Source organism: Salmo trutta, chromosome 35, assembly GCF_901001165.1.
Source record: "Salmo trutta chromosome 35, fSalTru1.1, whole genome shotgun sequence".
NCBI lineage: Eukaryota > Metazoa > Chordata > Actinopteri > Salmoniformes > Salmonidae > Salmo > Salmo trutta.
The window spans coordinates 38,716,731-38,733,974 of NC_042991.1; the positions used below are offsets into that span (position 1 = coordinate 38,716,731).

The window sequence follows — 17,244 nt, forward strand, 5'->3', positions numbered from 1 at the left end:
GGAGGAATGAGGAGGAGGAGAGAAGGAAAGGAGGAATGAGGAGGAGAGAAGAAAAGGAGGGATGAGGAGGAGGAGAGAAGGAAAGGAGGAATGAGGAGGAGAGAAGGAAAGGAGGGATGAGGAGGAGAGAAGGAAAGGAGGGATGAGGAGGAGGAGAGAAGGAAAGGAGGGATGAGGAGGAGGAGAGAAGGAAAGGAGGAATGAGGAGGAGGAGAGAAGGAAAGGAGGGATGAGGAGGAGGAGAGAAGGAAAGGAGGAATGAGGAGGAGGAGAGAAGGAAAGGAGGAATGAGGAGGAGGAGAGAAGGAAAGGAGGAATGAGGAGGAGGAGAGAAGGAAAGGAGGGATGAGGAGGAGAGAAGGAAAGGAGGAATGAGGAGGAGGAGAGAAGGAAAGGAGGGATGAGGAGGAGAGAAGGAAAGGAGGAATGAGGAGGAGGAGAAGGAGGAAGTTGACTTCTTCACTTTTCCCATCAAACCTCCATGATGTTGATAGATTGTAGCGATGGATGAAACTGCAATAGATAGGGAGAGAGAAATAGATACATGTGACTGTTGTTAACCTCTTTTAAGCAGCTCTATCCTGTCCTGTCAGAGGAAGAGTTCCTCTGAGGCATCATCTGTTACCAGTCCTGTTAGAGGAAGAGGACTGAGACATCATCTGTTACCAGTCCTGTTAGAGGAAGAGGACTGAGACATCATCTGTTACCAGTCCTGTTAGAGGACTGAGACATCACCTGTTACCAGTCCTGTTAGAGGACTGAGACATCACCTGTTACCAGTCCTGTTAGAGGACTGAGACATCACCTGTTACCAGTCCTGTTAGAGGAAGAGGACTGAGACATCATCTGTTACCAGTCCTGTTAGAGGACTGAGACATCACCTGTTACCAGTCCTGTTAGAGGACTGAGACATCACCTGTTACCAGTCCTGTTAGAGGAAGAGGACTGAGACATCATCTGTTACCAGTCCTGTTAGAGGACTGAGACATCACCTGTTACCAGTCCTGTTAGAGGACTGAGACATCACCTGTTACCAGTCCTGTTAGAGGAAGAGGACTGAGACATCATCTGTTACCAGTCCTGTTAGAGGAAGAGGACTGAGACATCACCTGTTACCAGTCCTGTTAGAGGAAGAGGACTGAGACATCACCTGTTACCAGTCCTGTTAGAGGACTGAGACATCACCTGTTACCAGTCCTGTTAGAGGACTGAGACATCACCTGTTACCAGTCCTGTTAGAGGAAGAGGACTGAGACATCACCTGTTACCAGTCCTGTTAGAGGAAGAGGACTGAGACATCATCTCTTACCAGTCCTGTTAGAGGAAGAGGACTGAGACATCATCTGTTACCAGTCCTGTTAGAGGAAGAGGACTGAGACATCACCTGTTACCAGTCCTGTTAGAGGAAGAGGACTGAGACACCATCTGTTACCAGTCCTGTTAGAGGAAGAGGACTGAGACATCATCTGTTACCAGTCCTGTTAGAGGACTGAGACATCACCTGTTACCAGTCCTGTTAGAGGACTGAGACATCACCTGTTACCAGTCCTGTTAGAGGAAGAGGACTGAGACATCACCTGTTACCAGTCCTGTTAGAGGAAGAGGACTGAGACATCATCTCTTACCAGTCCTGTTAGAGGAAGAGGACTGAGACATCACCTGTTACCAGTCCTGTTAGAGGACTGAGACATCACCTGTTACCAGTCCTGTTAGAGGAAGAGGACTGAGACATCACCTGTTACCAGTCCTGTTAGAGGAAGAGGACTGAGACATCATCTCTTACCAGTCCTGTTAGAGGAAGAGGACTGAGACATCACCTGTTACCAGTCCTGTTAGAGGACTGAGACATCACCTGTTACCAGTCCTGTTAGAGGAAGAGGACTGAGGCATCACCTGTTACCAGTCCTGTTAGAGGAAGAGGACTGAGGCATCACCTGTTACCAGTCCTGTTAGAGGAAGAGGACTGAGGCATCTCCTGTTACCAGTCCTGTTAGAGGAAGAGGACTGAGACATCATCTGTTACCAGTCCTGTTAGAGGAAGAGGACTGAGACATCACCTGTTACCAGTCCTGTTAGAGGACTGAGGCATCACCTGTTACCAGTCCTGTTAGAGGAAGAGGACTGAGACATCACCTGTTACCAGTCCTGTTAGAGGAAGAGGACTGAGACACCTGTTACCAGTCCTGTTAGAGGAAGAGGACTGAGACATCTGTTACCAGTCCTGTTAGAGGAAGAGGACTGAGACATCACCTGTTACCAGTCCTGTTAGAGGAAGAGGACTGAGACATCACCTGTTACCAGTCCTGTTAGAGGAAGAGGACTGAGACATCACCTGTTACCAGTCCTGTTAGAGGAAGAGGACTGAGGCATCACCTGTTACCAGTCCTGTTAGAGGAAGAGGACTGAGACATCACCTGTTACCAGTCCTGTTAGAGGAAGAGACCCTTGCTCCCTTCGGTCTCAACGTAGACTTTGATCTGAAGCCATTCTTGGGGTTATTGTGATTTTGCTGTTCATTGTAAATGTTTGTAGGCCTACGTAGCCAAATTTGATCTATGATCGTATGCTATCCATTCATGCTATCTGTATGTTATTTTTATATCTGAGAATTAACCAATGATATAAGGCCACACCCAGCCATCACCACAGACACCTGTGTGTGTCCTTTGACACTATATAAAGTAGTCACCCGCAGTGTTTGTTATTATACCCTGATGAAGACAGGTTGTCTGTCGAAAACGTTGGTTATTTGGTAATTAAATTATTCCATCTGAGCTCCTAGTGTGTGAGGCTCTCGTTTTCTTTTCCAAGTGTTCTACTCTGCTAGCCAGCACCTCTCCTAAACAGGTGTTCTACTCTGCTAGCCAGCACCTCTCCTAAACAGGTGTTCTACTCCGCTAGCCAGCACCTCTCCTAAACAGGTGTTCTACTCTGCTAGCCAGCACCTCTCCTAAACAGGTGTTCTACTCAGCTAGCCAGCACCTCTCCTAAACAGGTGTTCTACTCTGCTAGCCAGCACCTCTCCTAAACAGGTGTTCTACTCTGCTAGCCAGCAGCTCTCCTAAACAGGTGTGGACACCACTATAGAGGTTACTGAGAGGGCAGCAACAGAAATGGACACCACTATAGAGGTTACTGAGAGGGCAGCAACAGAAATGGACACCACTATAGAGGTTACTGAGAGGGCAGCAACAGAAATGGACACCACTATAGAGGTTACTGAGAGGGCAGCAACAGAAATGGACACCACTATAGAGGTTACTGAGAGGGTCACAACAGAAATGGACACCACTATAGAGGTTACTGAGAGGGCAGCAACAGAAATGGACACCACTATAGAGGTTACTGAGAGGGCAGCAACAGAAATGGACACCACTATAGAGGTTACTGAGAGGGTCACAACAACAGTAACTGGTGGTATATAGTGGTCACAGTGCTCCAAGTGGACTCTGGGAAATAAGGTCTGTGGGTGAGATGGGTTCAGCAGCAGCCATTCAGCCCAGCACAATGTGGAAACAGTTCAAGTGTCAAGTGCAGAGAGAGGAGATACAGAGTGCCTGCAGATGTTGTAGCTTAGCTTTTGCACTGCTTCTGTATTCATATGATGTAGATACATGAATACATCAACAGGTAGACGATGTGGTGCTAAATGTAGCACATGAAGTGATTGCTTACTATAGGGTGTGATACGTACTTGACTTATTGGCTTATATGTTGACTACAATCTACAAACTGTGTCCCATGGTCTACCATGACCACCTTGCTCCGTGGTACTCCTCCGCTTCGGAGTTCATTCATTCATCCATACATCTCTCTCTCTCTCTCTCTCTCTCTCTTTCCATCGATTCAGTCATTCATCTATGTACCTTGCTCCGTAGCAGTCCTCCGGAGCAGTGTTCTGGCGTGCTCGCCAACGACGACGGCTTAACCTTGTCTTTACCGGAGCTGGAGTCGTTGTCCTTGATGATGTCATACTGCCGACAGAACAAGGCGATTACAGCTGCGGGGGAGGGGGAAGGGAAGGGAGGGGTGGGTGGTGGGGGGGTTAGACAAGAGAGATGGGGATTAACATACTGTCATTGTCACTCACAGGCCTGTCATCACTTCCTGTTATTGTAACCTGGGGTAGTAGAAGCATGTTGAAAAGGTAGCTGTCTCATTACCCAGGGAGTGTATGGTGGTGATCACAATGGTGGAGTTGATGGTGGTGTCTTTATTTTTCAGCAGGGGGAAGATTAGTATATTGCATCGATAGTGTATTCAGAACTGTAATGGCCGTCGAAGGGAGTAGACCAAGGCGCAGCGGGTTGAATGCTCATAATTAACTTTATTTAGAACACTAAACAAAACAAGAAAAAAAACGACAGCCAAACAGTACTGTCAGGTACACGAAACACTAAACAGAAAATAACCACCCACAACCACAATGAGAAAAAAAAACCTACTTAAATATGGTCTCTAATCAGAGGCAAACGAGATACAGCTGCCTCCAATTAGAGACCAATCCCAAACACTTCCAACCTAGACATAGACAACCTAGAATAAACATAGAAATAGACTAACATAGAACATAACCCAAAAACCCCAAAACACACAAAACAAACACCCCCTGCCACGCCCTGACCAAACTACAATGACAAATAACCCCTTTTACTGGTCAGGACGTGACAAGAACCATCCGTAGACTGATGCTCATTGCCTGAGAGGTGGTCGTAAAGGGTTGCAAAATTCTGGAAAACGTTCCCAAAATTCCATTTTAAATCTGGGACTCTTCTAAATCAAATCAAATTGTATTTCTCATGTTTTTCGTAAAACAAAAGGAGTAGACTAACAGTGAAATGCTTACGAGCCTTTCCCAACAATGCAGAGAGAAAAACGGAAAAATTATAGAAAAAGAACACAAGGAATAAATATACAATGAGTAACGATATCTTGGCTATATACACGTGGTACCAGTACTGAGTTGATGTGCTGGGGTAATGTAATTGACGTAGTAGGTAGGTATAAAGTAACTAGGCAACAGGATAGATAATAAACAGTAACAGCAGCGTATGTGATGAGTCAAAAGAGTTGGGGGGGGGGGGGTCAATGCAGATTCTCCAGGTAGCCATTGATTTACTATGTAACTATTTAGCAGTCTTATGGAATGGAGGTAGAAGCTGTTCAGGGTGCTGTTTGTCCCAGACTTGGCCCTCCGGTACCACTTGCTGTGCGGTAGCAGAGATATCAGTCTACAACTTGGGTGGCTGGAGTCATTGATAATTTTTTAGTGCCTTCCTCAGACACCGCCTGGCAGGGAGGTCGGTCCCAGTGATGTACTGGGCCGAACGCACTACCCTCTGTAGAACCTTGCGGTCAGATGATAAGCAGGTCCTGGATGAGAATGGTAGCTGGTTGATCTGCCTGTTTGTTTCCCTGGATGAGAATGTTAGCTGGTTGATCTGCCTGTTTGTTTCCCTGGATGAGAATGTTAGCTGGGTTGATCTGCCTGTTAGGTTCCCTGGATGAGAATGTTAGCTGGTTGATCTGCCTGTTAGGTTCCCTGGATGAGAATGTTAGCTGGGTTGATCTGCCTGTTAGGTTCCCTGGATGAGAATGTTAGCTGGTTGATCAGCCTGTTAGGTTCCCTGGATGAGAATGTTAGCTGGGTTGATCTGCCTGTTAGGTTCCCTGGATGAGAATGTTAGCTGGGTTGATCTGCCTGTTAGGTTCCCTGGATGAGAATGTTAGCTGGTTGATCTGCCTGTTAGGTTCCCTGGATGAGAATGTTAGCTGGGTTGATCTGCCTGTTAGGTTCCCTGGATGAGAATGTTAGCTGGTTGATCTGCCTGTTAGGTTCCCTGGATGAGAATGGTACAGAAGCTGTGAGTGTATATAACAGTATATATAGTAGTGTATATATAATAGTATATATAATAGTGTATATAATAGTGTATATAATACTATATATAATAGTATATATAATTGGGTATATAATAGTATATATAATAGGGTATATAATAGTGTATATATAATAGGGTATATAATAGTGTATATATAATAGTGTATATAGTAGTGTATATATAATAGGGTATATAATAGTGTATATAAAAGTGTATATATAATAGGGTATATAGTAGTGTATATATAATAGGGTATATAATAGTGTATATAAAAGTGTATATATAATAGGGTATATAGTAGTGTATATATAATAGGGTATATAGTAGTGTATATATAATAGGGTATATAATTGTGTATATAATAGGGTATATAGTAGTGTATATATAATAGGGTATATAGTAGTGTATATATAATAGGGTATATAGTAGTGTATATATAATAGGGTATATAGAAGTGTATATATAATAGTGTATATAGTAGTGTATATATAATAGGGTATATAGTAGTGTATATATAATAGGGTATATAGTAGTGTATATATAATAGGGTATATAGAAGTGTATATATAATAGTGTATATAGTAGTGTATATATAATAGGGTATATAGTAGTGTATATATAATAGGGTATATAGTAGTGTATATATAATAGGGTATATAGTAGTGTATATATAATAGTGTATATAGTAGTGTATATATAATAGGGTATATAGTAGTGTATATATAATAGGGTATATAGAAGTGTATATATAATAGGGTATATAGTAGTGTATATATAATAGGGTATATAGTAGTGTATATATAATAGGGTATATAGTAGTGTATATATAATAGGGCATATACTAGTGTACATATAATAGTATATATAATAGTGTATATATATAATAGTTTATGTAATAATGTATATATAATAGTGTATATATAATGCTGTGTATATATTAGGGTATTTAATAGTGCTTATCATATGTTAAGGGCAGGGACACAGAGATCTCACCACGAAGACCATACGTAGCACTGAGATTGACGTAGCTAGCTGAATGTCATGCACCTTCCTATACAGTGGTACTATAGTAACGCTGCTGGAAGCCAGCATGGAAAGGCTAGACCATGTTGTCGTTCAGACACACACAGTGTTTGACAAATTGCCTCTATTATAAAGCAATACCAAATGTGTTCTCATTGCAATTTCATGTAGGTATTTTCTTCTTCTTTAATTCACGGCCTCCTACAATCCCCCTCCGATGGTTTCCATTCAGAAGTCAAATCTGAGGTGCCTTTTTATATCCAGGAAGCAGACGATCCTGAGAATGACGTGAAGTCAGCAAACCATTTATCTACCCATCACCAGGAGAAACTGGCAATTCAATTCAATCTTCTGTGTGTTGAATTCTTTATGAGGGTATAGAGTAGCTGTTCATTTCCTACGCCAGAGAAAAGCCAATGGTGTGACGATGCTATTGCTAGTTTACAAAGCACTCATAACACATTTATAAGCTATTTAATAAGAATGTGTAAACCTTCGTCCCATTACCCCATACACTAAGAGGTGTAGAGTTGGTGATGGTACTGACAGTTACTGCCTCCCAAATAGCACCCTATTCCCTTCATATAGCACCCTATCACCCTATTCCCTTCAAATATCACCCTATTCCCTTCAAATATCACCCTATTCCCTTCATATAGCACCCTATTCCCTTCATATAGCACCCTATCACCATATTCCCTTCAAATAGCACCCTATTCCCTTCAAATATCACCCTATTCCCTTCAAATAGCACCCTATTCCCTTCAAATATCACCTTATCACCCTATTCCCTTCAAATATCACCCTATTCCCTTCATATAGCACCTTATCACCCTATTCCCTTCAAATATCACCCTATTCCCTTCAAATAGCACCCTATCACCATATTCCCTTCAAATAGCACCCTATTCCCTTCAAATAGCACCCTATTCCCTTCAAATATCACCCTATTCCCTTCATATAGCACCCTATTCCCTTCATATAGCACCCTATCACCATATTCCCTTCAAATAGCACCCTATTCCCTTCAAATATCACCCTATTCCCTTCAAATAGCACCCTATTCCCTTCATATAGCACCCTATCACCATATTCCCTTCAAATAGCACCCTATTCCCTTCAAATATCACCCTATTCCCTTCAAATAGCACCCTATTCCCTTCATATAGCACCCTATTCCCTTCATATAGCACCCTATCACCATATTCCCTTCAAATAGCACCCTATTCCCTTCAAATATCACCCTATTCCCTTCATATAGCACCTTATCACCCTATTCCCTTCAAATAGCACCCTATTCCCTTCAAATAGCACCCTATTCCCTTCATATAGCACCTTATCACCCTATTCCCTTCAAATAGCACCCTATTCCCTTCAAATATCACCCTATTCCCTTCAAATATCACCCTATTCCCTTCAAATATCACCTTATCACCCTATTCCCTTCAAATATCACCCTATTCCCTTCAAATATCACCCTATTCCCTTCAAATATCACCTTATCACCCTATTCCCTTCAAATAGCACCCTATTCCATTCAAATATCACCCTATTCCATTCAAATAGCACCCTATTCCCTTCAAATAGCACCCTATTCCATTCAAATATCACCCTATTCCCTTCATAGTGCCCTATTCCCTTCATATGATGCTCTCTATATAGTGGGTATGGTGCCATCTGGGACGCACAGAGTCATTTTATATTTTACATCACAGAGGCTCCTGTCTTCAGAGGCTCCTGTCTTCAGAGGCTCCTGTCTTCAGAGGCTCCTGTCTTCTCTCCTGTCTTCAGGGGCTCCTGTCTTCAGAGGCTTCTGTCTTCAGAGGCTTATATCTTCTCTCCTGTCTTCAGAGGCTCCTGTCTTCTCTCCTGTCTTCAGAGACTCCTGTCTTCTCTCCAGGCTTCAGAGGCTCCTGTCTTCTCTCCAGGCTTCAGAGGCTCCTGTCTTCTCTCCTGTCTTCAGAGGGTCCTGTCTTCAGAGGCTCCTGTCTTCAGAGGCTCCTGTCTTCTCTCCAGGCTTCAGAGGCTCCTGTCTTTAGAGGCTCCTGTCTTCTCTCCTGTCTTCAGAGGCTCCTGTCTTCTCTCCTGTCTTCAGAGGCTCCTGTCTTCTCTCCTGTCTTCAGAGGCTCCTGTCTTCTCTCCTGTCTTCAGAGACTCCTGTCTTCGCTCCTGTCTTCAGAGGCTCCTGTCTTCAGAGGCTCCTGTCTTCTCTCCAGGCTTCAGAGGCTCCTGTCTTCAGAGGCTCCTGTCTTCTCTCCTGTCTTCAGAGGCTCCTGTCTTCTCTCCTGTCTTCAGAGGCTCGTGTCTTCTCTTTCGGCTTCCTTCGTTTATTTTTATTAACCCTTTCCACAGCCAGGTACCTGGGGTAGGAAACCCTGTGTGCTTCCAAATAATCTCACTGTGCACTCGTTCACTGCTTCGCACAAAAGAAAACGCATTGGATTGGTACAGGCATGGGCTAGTGGGAGTTACCACCATGTTTCTTTTTTTTTTTACTTTCAAATCAGTGAAGAGAAGTAAACAAGTGGATACTTTAGGAAGAAGGAGAGCTAATTGGGAAATAGCCCCAGTTCGTGCAGGTACATGGGGTATCCCAGCCTACCACGTCTCATTGGGTCACACTGCTAATCAATGAGAATAGATGCATGAGGCATGGCTAATCATTACCAGCGTGGAGGGTTAAATATCTGGGAGCAGTGGGAGAAGTGTGAGGTAGATTTGACATGATCATAGAGGGGAATATATGTAGAAATACTGAGCCATACTGTTAATGTGGTCTTACTTAAATTAGAACAAAACCCGATTTGGCCTATATGGTCCTCTTAGTATTGTCGTCAAAAGATGACCTTGAAGTGCTTTGATTGATTCATTGATTGGTTGATTGATTAAATAATTGATTGATTGATTGATTGACAGAGAAACCAGCACCTGAAGCACTATCTGAACTCGTACTCCCTAGCTCATCGTTAATGATCCTGTAAATAACTCGTACTCCCTAGCTCATCATTAATGATCCTGTAAATAAGTCTTACTCCCTAGCTCATCGTTAATGATCCTGTAAATAACTCGTACTCCCTAGCTCATCGTTAATGATCCTGTAAATAACTCGTACTCCCTAGCTCATCGTTAATGATCCTGTAAATAACTCGTACTCCCTAGCTCATCATTAATGATCCTGTAAATAACTCTTACTCCCTAGCTCATCGTTAATGATCCTGTAAATAACTCGTACTCCCTAGCTCATCGTTAATGATCCTGTAAATAACTCGTACTCCCTAGCTCATCGTTAATGATCCTGTAAATAACTCGTACTCCCTAGCTCATCGTTAATGATCCTGTAAATAACTCTTACTCCCTAGCTCATCGTTAATGATCCTGTAAATAACTCTTACTCCCTAGCTCATCGTTAATGATCCTGTAAATAACTCGTACTCCCTAGCTCATCGTTAATGATCCTGTAAATAACTCTTACTCCCTAGCTCATCGTTAGTGATCCTGTAAATAACTTGTACTCCCTAGCTCATCGTTAATGATCCTGTAAATAACTCGTACTTCCTAGCTCATTGTTAATGATCCTGTAAATAACTCGTACTCCCTAGCTCATCGTTAATGATCCTGTAAATAACTCTTACTCCCTAGATCATCGTTAATGATCCTGTAAATAACTCTTACTCCCTAGCTCATCGTTAATGAGCCTGTAAATAACTCGTACTCCCTAGCTCATCATTAATGATCCTGTAAATAACTCGTACTCCCTAGCTCATCGTTAATGATCCTGTAAATAACTCCTACTCCCTAGCTCATCGTTAATGATCCTGTAAATAACTCTTACTCCCTAGCTCATCATAAATGATCCTGTAAATAACTCGTACTCCCTAGCTCATCGTTAATGATCCTGTAAATAACTCGTACTCCCTAGCTCATCGTTAATGATCCTGTAAATAACTCGTACTCCCTAGCTCATCATAAATGATCCTGTAAATAACTCGTACTCCCTAGCTCATCGTTAATGATCCTGTAAATAACTCGTACTCCCTAGCTCATCATTAATGATCCTGTAAATAACTCGTACTCCCTAGCTCATCATTAATGATCCTGTAAATAACTCGTACTCCCTAGCTCATCGTTAATGATCCTGTAAATAACTCTTACTCCCTAGCTCATCGTTAATGATCCTGTAAATAACTCTTACTCCCTAGCTCATCGTTAATGATCCTGTAAATAACTCGTACTCCCTAGCTCATCGTTAATGATCCTGTAAATAACTCGTACTCCCTAGCTCATCGTTAATGATCCTGTAAATAACTCTTACTCCCTAGCTCATCGTTAATGATCCTGTAAATAATGTAAAACATATACAGTTAATAAATTATTAAGATCACTGCTGTACCTGTAGTGATCACTGCTGTACCTGTAATGATCACACCTGTACCTGTAAAGCCAGTCCGTACCTGTAAAGCCAGTCTGTACCTGTAAAGCCAGTCTGTACCTGTAAAGCCAGTCTGTACCTGTAAAGCCAGTCTGTACCTGTAAAGCCAGTCTGTACCTGTAAAGCCAGTATGTACCTGTAAAGCCAGTCTGTACCTGTAAAGCCAGTATGTACCTGTAAAGCCAGACCTTACCTGTAAAGCCAGTCAATACCTGTAAAGCCAGTCTGTACCTGTAAAGCCAGTATGTACCTGTAAAGCCAGTCCGTACCTGTAAAGCCAGTATGTACCTGTAAAGCCAGACCTTACCTGTAAAGCCAGTCAATACCTGTAAAGCCAGTCCTTACCTGTAAAGCCAGTCCTTACCTGTAAAGTCAGTCCATACCTGTAAAGCCAGTATGTACCTGTAAAGCCAGTCCATACCTGTAAAGTCAGTCCGTACCTGTAAAGCCACTATGTACCTGTAAAACCAGTCCTTACCTGTAAAGCCAGTATGTACCTGTAAAACCAGTCCTTACCTGTAAAACCAGTCCTTACCTGTAAAGCCAGTATGTACCTGTAAAACCAGTCCTTACCTGTACAGCCAGTATGTACCTGTAAAACCAGTCCTTACCTGTACAGTCAGTATGTACCTGTAAAACCAGTCCTTACCTGTAAAACCAGTCCTTACCTGTACAGTCAGTATGTACCTGTAAAACCAGTCCTTACCTGTAAAACCAGTATGTACCTGTAAAACCAGTCCTTACCTGTACAGCCAGTATGTACCTGTAAAACCAGTCCTTACCTGTACAGCCAGTATGTACCTGTAAAACCAGTCCTTACCTGTACAGCCAGTATGTACCTGTAAAACCAGTCCTTACCTGTACAGTCAGTATGTACCTGTAAAACCAGTCCTTACCTGTAAAACCAGTATGTACCTGTAAAACCAGTCCTTACCTGTACAGCCAGTATGTACCTGTAAAACCAGTCCTTACCTGTACAGCCAGTATGTACCTGTAAAACCAGTCCTTACCTGTACAGTCAGTATGTACCTGTAAAACCAGTCCTTACCTGTACTGCCAGTATGTACCTGTAAAACCAGTCCTTACCTGTAAAACCAGTATGTACCTGTAAAACCAGTATGTACCTGTAAAACCAGTCCTTACCTGTACAGACAGTATGTACCTGTAAAACCAGTCCTTACCTGCCCACATGAGAAGCACTACCACGATGATGATCATTTCCCCAGTCTGGAGCTGTCGGGACTTGTCCACTCCCTCCACAGCAGGGTCATCTGTGGGAAAAGAGACAACAGACCTGGCTAGTATCAGTCAGTACCAAGACTATAATACACAAGAGAGACCATAGGCTAAAGACTATAATACACAAGAGAGACCATAGGCTAAAGACTGTAATACACAAGAGAGACCATAGGCCAAAGACTGTAATACACAAGAGAGACCATAGGCTAAAGACTATAATACACAAGAGAGACCATAGGCCAAAGACTATAATACACAAGAGAGAAAACTAACAGTCAGTACCAGTCAGTACCAGTCAGTACCAGACAACAGTCAGTACCAGACAACAGACAGTACCAGTCAGCACCAGACAACAGACAGTACCAGTCAGTACCAAACAACAGTCAGTACCAGACAACAGTCAGTACCAGACAACAGAGAGTACCAGTCAGCACCAGTCAGTACCAGTCAGTACCAGACAACAGACAGTACCAGACAGTACCAGTCAGTACCAGACAACAGACAGTACCAGACAGTAGCAGTCAGCACCAGTCAGTACCAGTCAGTACCAGACAGTACCAGACAACGGTCAGTACCAGAAACCAGTCAGTATCAGTCAGTACCAGACAATAGTCAGTACCAGACAACAGTCAGCACCAGACAGTACCAGTCAGTACCAGACAACAGACAGTACCAGTCAATACCAACACAGACTGGCCCTTTCTTCTTCAATCCTTTCACCTGTAGCATGGTGGAACGCTTCCATAGCAACTATTCCTTAACCTGTAGCATGGTGGAACGCTTCCATAGCAACTATTATTTAACCTGTAGCATGGTGGAACGCTTCCATAGCAACTATTCTTTAACCTGTAGCATGGTGGAACGCTTCCATAGCAACTATTCTTTAACCTGTAGCATGGTGGAACGCTTCCATAGCAACTATTATTTAACCTGTAGCATGGTGGAACGCTTCCATAGCAACTATTCCTTAACCTGTAACATGGTGGAACGCTTCCATAGCAACTATTATTTAACCTGTAGCATGGTGGAACGCTTCCATAGCAACTATTATTTAACCTGTAGCATGGTGGAACGCTTCCATAGCAACTATTATTTAACCTGTAGCATGGTGGAACGCTTCCATAGCAACTATTCCTTAACCTGTAGCATGGTGGAACGCTTCCATAGCAACTATTCCTTAACCTGTAACATGGTGGAACACTTCCATAGCAACTATTCTTTAACCTGTAGCATGGTGGAACGCTTCCATAGCAACTATTCTTTAACCTGTAGCATGGTGGAACGCTTCCATAGCAACTATTCTTTAACCTGTAGCATGGTGGAACGCTTCCATAGCAACTATTCTTTAACCTGTAGCATGGTGGAACGCTTCCATAGCAACTATTCTTTAACCTGTAGCATGGTGGAACGCTTCCATAGCAACTATTCTTTAACCTGTAGCATGGTGGAACGCTTCCATAGCAACTATTCTTTAACCTGTAGCATGGTGGAACGCTTCCATAGCAACTATTGTTTAACCTGTAGCATACAGCCGGGAAGAACTACTGAATATCAGAGCGACGTCAACATTACGACCAGGAATACGATTTTCTCTGAAGCGGATCCTTTGTTCGCACCATCACCCAGGGCATTTGATCTGATTCCAGAGGCTGACCCAAAACATTGTCGTGGCAGAAATGGTAGATGGCCTCCTGGTCAGACTTCAGAGGCGTGCAGACCACCCACCACTTTCGAGTATACTACTCGCCAATGCCCAGTCTCTTGACAACACTCGTGCAGGCAATACACTGGATCACTGCTACTCTAACTTCTGCGATACATACAAGGCCCTCCTCCGCCCCCCCTTCGGCAAATCTGACCACAACTCCATTTTGCTCCTCCCGTCCTATAGGCAGAAACTCAAACAGGATGTACCGTGACAAGAACTATTCAACGCTGGTCTGACCAATCGGAATCCACGCTTCAAGATTGTTTTGATCACGTGGACTGGGAAATGTTCCGGGCAGCCTCAGAGAATAATATTGAATGATACGCTGATTCTGTGAGTGAGTTTATAAGAAGTTCATTGGAGATATTGTACACACTGTGACTATTAAAACCTACCCTAACCAGAAACCGTGGATAGATGGCAGCATTCGCGCAAAACTGAAAGTGCGAACCACCACATGAAAAGATGACTGAGAGTATGGCCAAATACAAACAGTGTAGTTATTCCATCCGCAAGGCAATCAAACGAGAAATGTCGGTAGAGGGACAAAGCGGAGTCACAATTCAACGCCTCAGACACGAGACATATGTGGCAGGGTCTACAGACAATCACGGACTACAAAAAGAAAACCAGCCACGTCACGGACACCGACGTCTTGCTTCCAGACAAACTAAACACCTTCTTTACCCGCTTTGAGGATAATACCACTGATGAGCCAAAGACTGTGTCCCTCCCTCTCCTTCTCCGTGGCCGACGTAAGACATTTAAACGTGTCAACCCTCGCAAGGCTGCTGGCCCAGACGGCATTCCAAGCTTCGTCCTCAGAGCATGCACAGACCAGCTGGCTGGTATGTTTACGGACATATTCAAACTCTCCCTATCCCAGTCTGCTGTACCCACATGCTTTAAGATGGCCACCATTGTTCCTGTACCCCAGAAGGCACAGGTAACTGAACTAAATGACTATCGCTCCATAGCACACACTTCAGTCATCATGAAGTGCTTTGAGAGACTAGTCAAGGATCATATCACTTCCACCTTACCTGCCACCCTAGACCCACTTCAATTTGCATACCGCTCCAATAGGTCCACAGACGATGCAATCGCCATCACACTGCACACTGCCCTATTCCATCTGGACAAGAGGAATGCCTATGTAAGAATGCTGTTCATTGACTACAGCTCAGCATTCAACACCATAGTAACCTCCAAGCTCATCATTAAACTTGAGACCCTGGGTCTCGACCCCGCCCTGTGCAACTGGGTCCTGGACTTCCTGACGGCCCGCCCCCAGGTGGTGAAGGTAGGAAACAACATCTCCACTTTGCTGATCCTCAACACTGGGGCCCCACAAGGGTGCGTTCTCAGCCCCCTCTTGTACTCCCTGTTCACCCATGACTGCATGGCCATGCACGCCTCCAACTCAATCATCAAGTTTGCAGATGACACAACAGTAGTGGGCTTGATTACCAACAACGACGAAACGGCCTACAGGGAGGAGGTGAGGGTACTAGGAGTGTGGTGTCAGGAAAACAACCTCTCACTCAACGTCAACAAAACAAAGGAGATGATCGTGGACTTCAGGAAACAGCAGAGGGAGCACCCTCCTATCCACATCGACAGGACAGCAGTGGAGAAGGTGGAAAGTTTTAAGTTCCTCGGCGTACACATCACAGACAAACTGAAATGGTCCACCCACACAGACAGTGTAACCAGAATAGAAGGAAGAGTGGGAGGCCCCGATGCACAACTGAGCAAGAGGACAAGTACATTAGAGTGTCTAGTTTGAGAAACAGACGCCTCACAAGTCCTCAACTGGCAGCTTCATTAAATAGTACCCGCAAAACACCAGTCTCAACGTCAACAGTGAAGAGGCGACTCCGGGATGCTGGCCCTCTAGACAGAGTTGCAAAGAAAAAGCCATATCTCAGACTGGCCAATAAAAAGAAAAGATTAAGATGGGCAAAATAACACAGACACTGGACAGAGGATCTCTCACTAGAAGGCCAGCATCCCAGAGTCGCCTCTTCACTGTTGACATTGACTGGAGTGGCAATGCCAAGCGTTGGCTGGAGTGGTGTAAAGCTCGTCGCCATTGGACTCTGGAGCAGTGGAAACACATTCTCTGAATCACGCTTCATCATCTGGCAGTCTGACGGACTAATCTGGGTTTGGTGGATGCCAGGACAACGCTACCTGCCCCAATTGCCAACTGTAAAGTTTGGTGGAGGAGGAATAATGGTCTGCTGGTGGTTTTCATAGTTCACTAATGCAATTCACAAATCTTGTGAACTCACAATTGAAAGACATTCTTTATAATAACTCAGTTTTATCTCAATTCCAGTCGGGTTGTGGAGCCAAGCATAGTACAATTACTGCTGTAAGTAAGGTTGCAGGTGATATTCTAGATGCTCAGGACAAGAAAAATAACTATATTTCACTTTTTATTGACTTATCGAAGGCCTTCGACACTGTTGACCATGCCCTGCGGTTGAATAGACTAAATAAGGTTTAAGTGTTGATGCATTGGATTGGTTCCAAAACTACCTTTCTGACAGAACACAGTGTGTAGCTCAGGAGGGTGTCACGTCCTGACCATAGTATGTTGTTATTTTCTATGGTAGAGTAGGTCAGGGTGTGACAGGGGGTGTTTGTCTATATTTTGTATTTCTATGTTCAGCTTCTAGTTTTGTATGTCTATGTTGGTGTTGTTTGGTATGATCTCCAATTAGAGGCAGCTGGTCGTCGTTGTCTCTAATTGAAGGTCATATTTAAGCTGATGTTTGTCCCACCTGTTTTTGTGGGTGATTATATTTTGTGAGTAGTGTTTGTTTCTCCTCAGCGTCACGGTTTGTTGTTTTATCCTTCGGTTTATTTTGTATTGCATAAAGTTTCACAGTCTAATAAATATGTGGAACGAAACACACGCTGCATTTTGGTCCGATCCTTTAGACAACCGTGAC

The 17,244-nt window shown here is 43.6% G+C and overlaps 1 protein-coding gene across 1 annotated transcript in view; it reads right to left on the reverse strand.

Annotated features, from left to right (window-relative positions):
• Positions 1-428: 428 nt before the first annotated feature.
• Positions 429-17,244, reverse strand: part of LOC115175179 (fibronectin type III domain-containing protein 4-like) — a 97,817-nt gene continuing 81,001 nt past the window's right edge. The window contains exons 4-6 of the mRNA XM_029734418.1: positions 12,516-12,605; positions 3,867-4,000; positions 429-513 (exon numbers count right to left, since the gene is read on the reverse strand). Coding sequence (XP_029590278.1) covers positions 472-513; positions 3,867-4,000; positions 12,516-12,605 — 266 coding nt within the window. The 3' untranslated portion in view covers positions 429-471. The remainder of the gene's footprint in view (positions 514-3,866; positions 4,001-12,515; positions 12,606-17,244) is intronic.